This window comes from Callionymus lyra, chromosome 4 (genome assembly GCF_982586985.1).
Source record: "Callionymus lyra chromosome 4, fCalLyr1.hap1.1, whole genome shotgun sequence".
Lineage (NCBI taxonomy): Eukaryota > Metazoa > Chordata > Actinopteri > Syngnathiformes > Callionymidae > Callionymus > Callionymus lyra.
The window spans coordinates 27,125,061-27,137,605 of record NC_141821.1 but is presented as its reverse complement, the minus strand read 5'-3'; the positions used below and the strand labels follow the sequence as shown (position 1 = coordinate 27,137,605).

The window sequence follows — 12,545 nt, the reverse complement described above, 5'->3', positions numbered from 1 at the left end:
GTGGACCTTTACAATCGCTGAGCCCGGGCGACATGTGATGGATATTTTGTGGTTTGTAGTGTTGATTTTGAATGTGAGTCATTAATTACATATGACCTTTAATTGTCTTGTGCAACAGTCAATTTGCTAATTTGTCAAACCAAGCAAAAGCTTTAATTGGGACGTCTGATTAGTTAATGCTGGACATGATTCAAGTGGGAGGAAATGATGATTAATGCTCTGCACTTCAACCCAATTTGATTAATTCCACACAATTTGCTTCCTACACAACAGTTTATTTTCCTAGCTCATTAAAGTCAAACTAACTTTTTTCACCTCAATAATACGGAAACAACTTCACTTGGTACACGTCAGGCGTTTTTCTTTTTAACTAATAACATGTTAGAAAAAAAAGGTCATTTATGAATCCAATTTGAGAATAAACACGAGGAAATTCATCTTACTCGATGTTAACAGAAGTTTAGAGGTACATGTAAACATTGATTTTCAACCATCAGGGAATTTACATTTGAAAACAGGTGCTGCAATTTTTCCCCTAAATATAATCTGAGAATTATGACAATCATTTAGTGATGTGTTGATGAGGCCTCATGAAGCAGTTGTATCATGATGCAGTTTAAAGACCACTAGATGGCACCCTCAATGGAAATGATGCCAGGTTTCATTGAATTAGTAGATCAGAGCCAAAGATTATAAAATAGAGTGACATCTAGTGGTCTTTCAAAATGAAGACATTGTACACAATATCACCCGATGCAGTATCAGGAGGCCTCATCAACTACAACCATTATTGTTCTTGTTGTATTGCCATCAAGACTTACAAAAGTAAAGCTATTTTACCACAAGTATTCCTTGAAAAAATATCAGTCTAGTGAGAAAGACCTCAATGAACTTGGTGAGTTTTGTCATTTTTGTTATTAGGCTCATTTATTTTCATCTCTAATAACCATGTATTTAATTTATTTAATGTTAATGTAATGTTTCTTGTATGAGCCTTCATTAGACTCTATACTTTTCAAAGAGTCTCCAATCATTTATCCCATAAAATGTATAAAACAAACAAAAAAGATGCAAACTATAAATGTGATTCCTAATTTGAAGAGACAAAATCTTTCAAAGCCCAGTCCTAAGGAACTCCTATCCAGTTAACCAAGTGACCTGAGTAAGTACTGGCACTGCTTCCTGACTACTGTCTTTCTTGGATGCTATTGTACCTCAAAGGTACAGACTCGATGAGTAAACTGTGGCTCGTTTTATGTATTATGCAAATTATCTATTTCAACACATTTTTCAAAACCAAATTCTTCATTTATTTCATAAAACATCTCAACTTATTCCGACCTATCTTTCCTTCTCTCGGCAGCAATTATGGTGTTGGCCTGATGAAGCTTCATGAAGCAGTATCTTCAGTTTCAGAGTCTATGATGTCACTCTCTGCTCTATTATCTATTGCTTTAAACGGCTAATCAAAACCTCACACCAGTTTGAATTCATAGCGCCACCTTCTGTGCTCTAAAGAATAGGCCACACTGGTAATCAACAGTAAAATGTACTTCTCTGTGGCAAGAATTTGTATTTTTTGGCCACAGACATTTTTCTTTTAACATGTCATCTCTGGAGATCCGAACAAAAGGGCCAGTGCATGTCTAATGTGTTTGCCATTGCGACTTAGCTCCCCACTGCTTCTAACAACACTATCATCTAGCGGCTTGTATTGCACTAGATTAGATAGTTAGATTATTTGAGAAACTCAGTTTTATTTGCAGATTCTAAGAGAAGAATGTTTCAAAAATACAAATGTTGTAAGTGATATATGTGTGTAATTGCTGATTCACAAGCATGAATCTTATTTCACAAACAGAATTTTCAGTTGTACAAATATATTTTTGCTTTGCAAATGAAAATGATAAACGTACAAATACACATTTAATTGTAAATAGCACAATGAAAGTTACAAGAATTAAGCGCTTAACAAGTAACAAGTAATGATCTGTTGATGAGGCTTCATGATACTGCATCAGTTGTTTAATGATACAGTGTCTTAAATTTAAAACGCCACTAGATGTCACTCTCTACTTTATAATCTTTTGCTCTGATCTATTATTTCAGTTAAACCTGGCATCATTTTGACTGAGGGTGCCATCTAGTGGTCTTAAAACTGTATCATGAAACAGCACCAGATGTCTCATCAAAACATCACCAATTTAGCCGATACATCCGGGTTGCTGCAATAGCAACAAAGCAGTTGTGTTATAAAACAGAAAAAACGATTTAGTTTTAACACATCATGTTTTAAAGAGCATACATTTGAAAACAAACAATTCTGAAGATTCACAGAACTCCTTCGAAGGAGAAGAAAGGCCATCATCGAGGAATTAAAAAAGCTATTGAGGAGACAAGTAGAGACTCCCAAAACAAAACAGTCTTGATTACTTTTGGAAAAAAAAAATGCTTGCCTGGTGATGATGGTGCAGCTTTGTGACAGTTTAATCACAATTTGGACAAAAGTAATTCATACTTGAGTGCGACACACAGAAATGACACTTTTGTTGGTTTACCTTGTGTCATCTATACAAGCAGCCACAGTGGAACGTTGGTCCCTGTGTGGGTTTATTATGTACGTTTCAACCTTGATCCACTTATTCATCTTCGTTTCTCTGATCCGAGATGAAAACTAAAGTAGTGAAAACTAGAGGAAGCCTCTAATTCTCTGCTGTGTCTCTACTTTGTTCATTCTTGTATAAACATCTAAAGATGAAGCTACAATCAAAAGCCTTCTCAGTGAAAGTACTACTCTCTCTAGGTATACACATCTTTTAGAACTGTAAATGCTTGTATGTCGGTATGTTGACGTATAGAGACTGTAACTCAATATGCAGGAATCACGTTAATTTCACAAGGTTATTGAGATTATCTTCCTATATAATAGACTTATATTCAAGACATCCTCAGCAGACCGAGACCAAAACCATTGACTGGAATCTATGGTGCATACAGTTTATGTGTATTGTATTTTATCAACCAATATTCTCTTAAATGCTCTATTAAATGACACTCTGATGACATTCCTCCTCTGAACACTGTCATCAGTGAGCAGAGAAGCAGATGGAGTGCATGAATGCTCCTCCCCAGATGCAACACTAATTGACCCAGGGACTCATTCATTCTTTGTGCTATTAGATTGTATAATTCTGAAATTGGGGGCAGGAGGGGAGTGAAAGGATGTTGTTAATATATGTTAATCTTTGTATCCTTTTCCTTTGTGTTCTTCCTTGTTCCTTGTGTTCTTGTTTTTTATTAAAATATCGTCTTCTGTGATACTAGTGATGTGTTGATGAGGCCTCATGATACTGCATCGGTTGTTTAATGATAGTGTCTTCATTTTAACAGGCCACTAGATGTCACTCTCTACTTTATAATCTTTGGCTCTGATCTACTTATTCAATGAAACCTGGCATCAGTTTCACTGACTAAGGGTGACATCTAGTGGTCTTTAAACTGTTTCATGATACAGCATCAGCTGCTTCATGAGGCCTCATCAACCCATCAACAGAGAGAATAATGTATCTCTGTGTTTGGAGCTATGGTTTCTAACCTGATGAAATGTTTACACTAAGTAGGTAGTGATGGGCTGGTGAGGCTTCATTCTATAGACATCTCACATCATTTTGGAATAGGTGGCGCCACCTACTGTCCTCTAAGCATATGAAACTGCTTCATTAAGATTCATTATCGCAAGCAAACACTTACATGATTTTGTTGTTGCAAAGGCTTTTGTGGATATTCCTGAGATACAGAAACTTTTGATTTCAATCCACCTTTAAAGCAAACTTTCTGTCTTTGAAGTTTAATTGTCACAACGCTGAGACATGTTGCGTAATCCAGAGTATCCACATTATATTTGTGAACAAATGGTTGCCTTGAGAAATGAGCTTGTTGATTGTGTTTCATCTGCAGTCATGGTGACGCTGAAGCGTTGATATTTCATTCAATTATGCTGATTGGATTGCACGATGTCATCCATCTTGTCTGACGTCTCCAGATATCCTTCAAACCTGTTTTGTCTTTATTGGCTCTCGGCTTTACTCACTGGAATCTCAATGCTTGCTTGATGGCATTAATGCACCATTTCTACCCGGACCCAGAGGAGGAGCAGCGGGTTCGTGGGCCATGCAGAGGGATGCATGTGTGGAATCTGAAAGTCAGATGTCAGAGGAGTCAGCAGAGGGGAAGAAAGTGCAGAAACTACAGCGCGGCGGAATATCAAATGTTCAATTCTCTTTCAGGGATTTTCGAATGTGACTAAAATAATGAAAGGTTTCTCTTTTCAAATTCAACAAAGTTACAAAAGCTCACTTGACATTGTTCAAAGAGTTTCAACTCCTTGGGGAAAAAAAAGTCCTTAGTTACCTCCAGAGGTTTTTTCATTTGTATAAACATGTAAAAACAGATTTATCTTTTTTCTAGTGTGTGAGAATCTGATAAACATTGACGTGTGGATGAAGCTCCATGAAGTAGTGTCTTTATTTTTAGAGTATGCTAAATCAATATCATCTAGCAGACCTTTAATGTCAATTAAAAAATAAGTGGGTTAATGTTTTTATTTTTTTATTTGGGTAAGATTTATTTTCTTTGAATTTTAAGTATCCTCTGATATTGAATGTCATTCATATGTTACTGAACTCATAACAGCTGCAGTTGTTTTAACAGGATGCAGTGAAAGTTTCCTTATTAAATGCGATCTTTGATCAATGGAAACCACATTTAAGTATAGATTTTATTTCATTATGACACAATTGGTCTTGATTTCATTTGTGTTATGAATTCAAAAGTGGTTATCATCACATGAACAGTAGTATTGTGTTCATGAGCCTCATGATACTGCATTTAGTTGTTTAATGATGCAGTGTTTAAATTTTAAAATTCCACAAGATGGCTTCTCTACTTTATAAACTTTGGCTCTGATCTACTAATTCAATGAAACCTGGCATCATTTTCACAAAGGGTGCCATCTAATGGTCTTTCAAACTGTATCATGAGGCATCATAATCGGTGTCAAGTCCAACGCTTAGTTTAGAACTGTCAAGTTGGTTGGTTCACAACTGTCAGGTCCAAACTCTTGTTCAGGTTCCAAAGGACACGAGGACAACTCAAATGTTCCAGTCAATCACTTTTATTTTCTTTAGGATTGTCGTTAATTAGGTTGTAAACCTATAAAACCAAATAAACAAATCATTTTAATTATCCATTTCAATTAAACATTCTAAATTAACTTAAACATTTTGAATTCATTCAAATACTTAAACATTCAAATATTTTAAATTCATTTAAACAACTTAATCAAATATTTTAAATGAATTAACAGGCACTAAGTTAAGGTAAATCAAACATTTCACCAACCATTGGCGTCTATGGACTGAACTCTCGTTGCGAACTTGGAGCGTCTTCTCTCTCTGACCAACTGACTGACTGAGAACCTCCATGATTTCACAGTTCACAGGTGCTGCTCATTAGTGCCGATGACTGAAGCAGCTGGTTTGCTGCTCCTGGTGCACTCTGGGAAATGCGGTTCTTTCACCAACTGAGATTCAGCCAAACAATCGGTAATGAACATAATTTGCATTGGACCTTATTCCTATCATAGATATTGTTGAAGAAGGTAACCTTAGTTTGGAGAAAGATCGTTGAACCCTACAGAGATAGTAGTAACACTGCAGCAGAAAACTAGAAGCGGCTCAATGACTTGAGTTAACGATTCATCAGTTTTATCTTGATCTTTAAAGTATATACTTTATTGAATATTGTTTTGATTGTTTAAGCGCTTTGTGACCCTGGTCTGGAAAAGATATAAAATAAAAGAAATAAAAATTACTTACTTACATCTAACACTTTGATTTTGGCTTCTGGTAGGTTCAGAGCTTCCTGTTGGATAACTAATGGCTTAGAGACACAGGCACTAACAAACAAACAAGAAGTAGAGTTAGAAAAGTCAGAGTTAGATATGCTCAGGTTTTTACTTTGAGTTACAAGAAAACACTTGCTCTGAATTCATACTTCATATCAGAAGTAGAGCTCACATGGAGAAGCTAGCCTCAAAAAGGAAAAAGAAGGAACATTTAAAAGATAAATTAAAAAAGGATGTGTAAAATATGAAGAGGAAGAGAACCATATATTTATTATGATTATATTTTCCACGATGAACTGGATGCATAGAGAAGACATCTTTAACCCTCCAGTTTCACTCATCACCAGAAAAAGAAAACATTACATTTAAATACCCATGAGGCAACTGGCTTCCCATCATCCATTTTTATTGTCTCCTCTGAGGATGCGGCGCTCTCAAATCGCTTTGCATATATTTGTAAACGCAGCGAGACCTTCGAGTGCAGAAGCCGCAGAGAAAATTACTGCAGAGAATGAATCCACAGTTATGGTTGAACTTTGTCTTTAATCTAGTTTAGGGGGTCAGAGGTCATCCACTCTGCTGAGTATTAATTAAACTACAGAGCTTTTAAGTTAAACAAATAAATCATTCTGGAACGTACATTACTTTGTTCAGTATTTGTTTCAAGGAAGCTAAAAGCAAACAACAATTTAATCCTCAGCCTTTGAAACTGTAACCGTCCAAAGAAAAAACATTAAGAAAAATGTACGGTGGAATCAAGGGTTAGAGGTTCGATTCTGAACCAGCAGGCTTTAAAGAATCAAGAATGTACTGCAAGGGAAGGATAATATCCTGGAGTGCAAATATGAATCCATTTCAGTGGTGTCAGAACAACAAGTGCTCACAGTTCGTTATATATGAGGCTATTTTTTTTTTTATCAGACTAGGTCATCAAGTTCTGTTTGTGTTCGAGCTCTGACCTGATGAGTCCTGACGGGAACAATGATGCTGGTGGCAGTAGAGTCAAGTATTTAATCTTAAAGAGAAAAAAAAAGAACATATTGTGCTATCTGAGCCTGTACTTTGCAATAAGTAAGTAATTATAGAGCGCTTTTCAAGACCAGGGTCACACATCGCTTAAACAATCAAAAAAATAACCAATATAATAAATACTTAAAAAGTCAAGACGACACATAGACAAACATAAGAGTCTTAGAAAATCAAGGAAAAGCCTGCACAAATAATCAATAGCGATTATATATCTATTTAAACCATGACTTTCAAAGTATATCATAATAGAATACTTATTAACATACTTCTGTGTCAAAGAAATGTATTGTTGGAAAATTTGCTAATGATTTGCTAATTAATGTCATTTATTATTATTCTATTAATTATTGGTTTACATTTTTTGTATCGTCATCTGACAATTTATTTTGTTAATATTATACAGAAACAGTTTTGTCATCATCATGTACGCCCGACAGCAAATACAGGCTAAACTACACAGAGTGAGAGTGCCATCTAGTGGTCAAAAAGTATACGGCCCTTAGAGAGAAATGTTTTATTGGTCATAGAAATACATATTAAATCTACACGTTTAAAATCCATTACAAAAACAACTGTTGTAACCAACACACATATGTAACCACAATCACACATGCACAAGCAAAATATCTCGCATACACACAGGCAATACCAGGTTTTATTCTTGTGTTAAAGCATTTACGTTGAGCCGTCGGATGTCCAGTGCAAAATGAAAAGAAGACACAGACACACAGAGTGGGAACACTAAGTTTTTTTGTCTGCTGTGTGTCTCTGACCTTTGCCGGCATTCATCAGGGCCTTGATGGCTCTGGCCCTCATCTCCAGCTCCAGCAGCTCCAGCTGCTGCAGGGTAGGTTGACCGACAGGGGGCGTGTGACTGCTCTCTGAGGGCGGACTGTCGGCGGCTGCCTCCGACTGCACCGGAAGGCTGGACTCTTTAACATCCTCTTTGCCGGAGGACAGAATCTCACTCACACTTCTGTCTATGTCACTCTCAATCTCCTTCTTTTTCTTCGGGGGTCGGGAGTCCTGAGGAGCAGACACCGGTTTTGGGCCTTGGACTTCAGCTACAGCTACCGCCGGTTTCACCGTTGGCTCTTCTTTGGCGCCTTCGATGTCACTGTCGCCCATGTCTGCATTGATACTGAGGACATCGCTCTCATCACCAGAGCCAGCTCCTTCTGTGGAAGGGAAAGAATTAGGAAAAACTCTGCAACAGGTTCCTGCGCCATCGACTCACCTCGTTTGATTTCTTCAGATACGACAGACACTTTGAGACAGGAAGTAGAGTCAACGTTGTTGTCCTGTCTTGATTAGAACAATCAAACTTTATCCGAATCTATTGACAGTTTTGTAAACACAAAATGGGAATTGTTGGGGTGTCACTATAGAATTAAAGAATGAAATAAGATAACAAACTAAATAAGCAATAGAAAAACAGAACAAAGCACCAAGGCAATAAATTCATATGGATTTAAGAAACAGCGCAGCAAGCAATCAGCATTTATTCTTTGTTATTTATTCGGAACAATCCATATTTAGTACAGATTTTAACTAAATATTTCAGGGGGATTTAGGCAAACAAACAAGTAAAATGTGATAAAGATGATGAAGAAGTAACATGTTCTCTAAGGAAATATTATGAATCAATCAAAAACAGGCAAAATAAAAGGTCTGTGTTATTTAATTTCTATCCACAAATGCAAAGTAATTGTTTTCAGTACTTTTAAAATGTATATACAAAACAGAAAATGCAAGTAAAAGTGTGAGCTACTGTGGCCCGTTAATGAAATCTGTAATCCTCAACCTAATAATAATAAATAATAACAGAAAGCAAACATTTGACTTTTCTTCACACATAGTCTTCAAGGGCCTTTTGCATAGAAAAACAAACTTTATTTAAATTGTAACAGATGTAAAGTTTACTCAATAAAAGGCCAACTATTTTTTGTAATGCCTTATATTATTGCCTTACAGATAAAATCAATACTTAAGGTTACTTGCCCAACAATTCAAGTCAACAACCCAAACAACACAAATCAATGGCATCTAAAATAAAGCATGTGCAAACCAGGATCTCAAATGTGATTAACTATTCATTATTTTGATCGACTCACACTAAAAGCGGTCAAGATTCGTGGCAGATAAGGACCTGGCTTGCTGTGCAAGTTTCTGTTCAGATAGTGATAAAGCTACAAACATAATCTGTGACTAAAATCATACCATTTTTCTAAAATAAACCTTTTGCGCCTGTGCACTCATTAATTTGGTGGGATCCGCCGGCTGTCAATTAAAACAAATAAATCACTGAAAACCGCTGATTTGACGATGAGTGGATGAAACTAAAGAAATGGGAAGAAGTGAAGCGAGAACGTCATCACGGAGGGATGTGTGGGTTCACAGTAACAAGGTGATGCAATATCTGCAAATACTGTTTATTTCTCTAAATTCACCAGAAGTGCTTTACTTTTATCACTCTTTTTCAGCACAAATGAGTCGCATAATATTGCTGCAACACACAGAGTGTATTCTGGTGGCTTTCATTCATTCTATTCTGTTTAACACCGCAAGGACTTTTGTGGTAACTCAGAGAAAACAACCATATTAAAGCAATAGACACACCAGTTCTACTCACTGGCTCTGGGAGACTTTATCACAGCGGTCAGATGGTCCTTCACTTGTCACTTCCTCACCTGAAGATTCATAAAAGAAACGAATGAAGAGTCAGTGTCATACATGTTTATGATCCACTCATACATGCAAGCACACCTTAGGTATCCTTATTTATTAGTATTAATACAAAACATTCATTGGAAGATTTCAATCCAATCATCTTCCATAAAATGTATGAAACAGTGAGATGTATCTTCCATGGCTAAGCACCAAGAACTCTGTGTTACTACAGTTGTCAGGCAAAACATCCGAGACTTACCAGCCAAAATCTGTAAAACATTCTTGTCCGAAATGAGCTCCATCTGCTCACAACACAGTTTCTGAACTTCCTCCAAACTGCATCCCTTTTAAATATAAATGTAGAACATTCAGATTTCAGGCAACAACAAAAAGTGTCTTCACATCAAATGTATCTGAATTTTTCTCACCTTCAGTTCATCAGGAAGCATTTTCTTCAACTTCTTTTCCCCAAGGACATTAAAACACTGCTCCAACATTTCCTTCCTGTTAGAGATGAAGGCAGTGATGGGCTTGAACAGAATGCTGAGGTCCAGACCTCCTTCTTCAATGTCGCTGCCGATCCGGTCGAGTTCCTCGTCTTGCTGCTCTGCCTTGGATTCCACCTGCAGAGTAATCGGACAAGATTAGTTTATAAGATCAGACACAGGCTTTAAAATGGACCAACGCAGTCATTAAAGAGAAATAAATAATTTCTCCATGTAAACATGCACGTATGCATTATATGAACAAAGCATGAATATCAAAATGTGACAAAAAAAATAAGAATGGAGGAAAACTTAATATTGAGGATGGGGGAAAGGGGTTTTTCTTAAGAAGATAATAATAATAAACAAAACAAAGGAGTGATAGAAGTGGAGTCTTTCGATTACAATTTCGATTTAGTCACACAAAAATTCTTGAATATCTGTTTTTTATCGCATTATGACCAGGGTATCAGTGGTTTCAGTGGAGGCTGCGACACTGTTCTCTTAACAATACTTAACTGCACAAATAAACAAACAAAGTAAATGTCCTAAATTCCTCACCTCCATGTTAGGCTCTGAGCTCCTCCGTTTATTATCATGTCTCTCTTCGGGTCTGGAATGTTTCCGCTTCTTTTCAGAGACGCTCGACTTTTTTTTCTGCATTATTTGAGAGAAATAGAACGAATTGTTCACTGATCTATAACTACAAACCAGCTTCGGAGGAGGTGACGTCACTTGGAGGCGACGGATGCTTCTTCTTCTTGTACATGTGCAAAAGAAGGAAGATAATATTGCCATCTTGTGGAGATTGATGGGTACTGAATCTGTTTAAACCACGTTTGTGTATTCACTGTAAATGCCGTAATAATCCATAAAATGATAATCTGAAAATGTTAAAAAATATATATAATTACAAGTAACCTTACATTTTAATGTAATGTTATAGTAACTTTTTAATCTATATATATATATATATATATATATATATATATATATATATATATATATATATATATATATATATATACAGAGAGAGCTCCGTATCCTCCTCCCAGTCACTTCCTCCACAGGATCCAGGGGGCGCCCTAGGACGTAACCGGCCTTCTTAATAAGGCTGTCAAGGACTTATTTTCAGCACATGACCTATAAATTAATTTGAGGAGCCAATACATAGTCTTAGTATTCTGCTTAAACACTTAAATATCTACAGACAACAAACTTTGATAGAGCCAATCAATCAGAAAATTAAGAAACATGTGCTGTCCACTTTGGAGGAAATACTAGATAAAGACCCATTTAAGAAATACATAATTTCATACATGTATAATAAGCATAATAATATTACATTAAAAAGCGTGGAACAAAGATTTGCAGGAGGAAATATCAACAGACATTTGGAAAAAAAAAGCATGTGAGAAAGTTCACAGACAATCAGCGAATACACTTATGAAATATATGCAATATAAGTGGCTAATGAGAATATACATAACACCAGAAAAAATACATACATTTAACCCAAATATACCAGAGGTCTGCAATGGGTGAAAAAATGTGAGGTTTATATTAGGATGTTTTTATACAGGCAAAGAAATGTATCGCTGTGACGTGTAAGAGTATGACCGGAGCAAGCCTTGGTTGATGGCTGCGAGGACCGACTGAACTCTGGAAAAAATCACTCGTGTGTTAAAGGATTCATGTGAAGTCCATTCCTCAATTATATGAAGGATCTGTCGTGGAGTCTGGAGGAAACGAACAGGGAGTGATCGGACAGTTTCGAATCGAAATCTGACTAGTGAAATGTGTAGGCTTATGAACCTTATTCATATTGCAAATGTACATTTTTTTAAAATTTTTCTATAATAATATAATAATTGTGATTTTCTTTTTACTTTACCGTATTTATTTCTTTGTCTTTTTAATTTATTATGTCTTGTTTTGTTTTTTTTTACCCTTTTTGTGATGTACATATAACCTTGTAAGAAAATGCAAAAAAACATGTTAAAAAAAAGTGGTTCATTTTCTAGTAAAAAGCGTATCCAATAATCTGGACGTTTACACAAATCATTTCCAGGACCTTGTGACCTAATACAGTTTTAAATGTAGTCAAGTAATTAGAGAAATGCTAGATTTTACAGGGATGAGGCGACCAAGTAAATTGATGAACTTGTAGCCTCATAAATCTCTGGACATAAAAGCTCTTGTTGATGTGAGGTAAAATGCCTTCACTTTGGTACGAGTTTGATTTGAGGAACCCTTTCTGGATACAAATGACCTGATCAACTGTTCCTCCAACAATGATTATTGATTAAATCTGTTTTTGAGTTAATTTTCTAACAGGAAAACATTATTGTTGTATGTAAAAAAAAATACATTCACATAACCTTTGTTTTTTTCCGAAATATAGCAGAGAAGCAAATTACCTTCCTAGTCATTCTGAACCACTGGTGCCAGTAGCA

General features: G+C 36.0%; 1 protein-coding gene across 1 annotated transcript; it reads right to left on the bottom strand.

Moving 5' to 3' along the window:
- Positions 1-7,433: 7,433 nt before the first annotated feature.
- LOC148082305 (caspase activity and apoptosis inhibitor 1-like) lies at positions 7,434-10,819 on the bottom strand. Its single transcript, XM_087788157.1, has 6 exons — positions 10,651-10,819; positions 10,033-10,227; positions 9,864-9,948; positions 9,567-9,624; positions 8,172-8,239; positions 7,434-8,112 (listed from the first exon to the last, which is right to left on the bottom strand). Exons 1-6 carry the CDS (start codon positions 10,750-10,752, stop codon positions 7,676-7,678), a joined length of 945 nt encoding a protein of 314 aa, XP_087644283.1. The 5' UTR covers positions 10,753-10,819; the 3' UTR covers positions 7,434-7,675.
- Positions 10,820-12,545: the final 1,726 nt, after the last annotated feature.

Excerpts from the sequence above, each read along its gene's own strand:
- LOC148082305 (XM_087788157.1), bottom strand. The coding sequence starts at position 10,752 with ATGCAGAAAAAAAAGTCGAGCGTCTCTGAAAAGAAGCGGAAACATTCC. Across the intron at positions 10,228-10,650 it reads GCTCAGAGCCTAACATGGAG|GTGGAATCCAAGGCAGAGCA; the intron begins GTGAGGAATTTA and ends ATTACTCTGCAG. Across the intron at positions 8,113-8,171 it reads ATCTGAAGAAATCAAACGAG|AAGGAGCTGGCTCTGGTGAT; the intron begins GTGAGTCGATGG and ends TCCCTTCCACAG.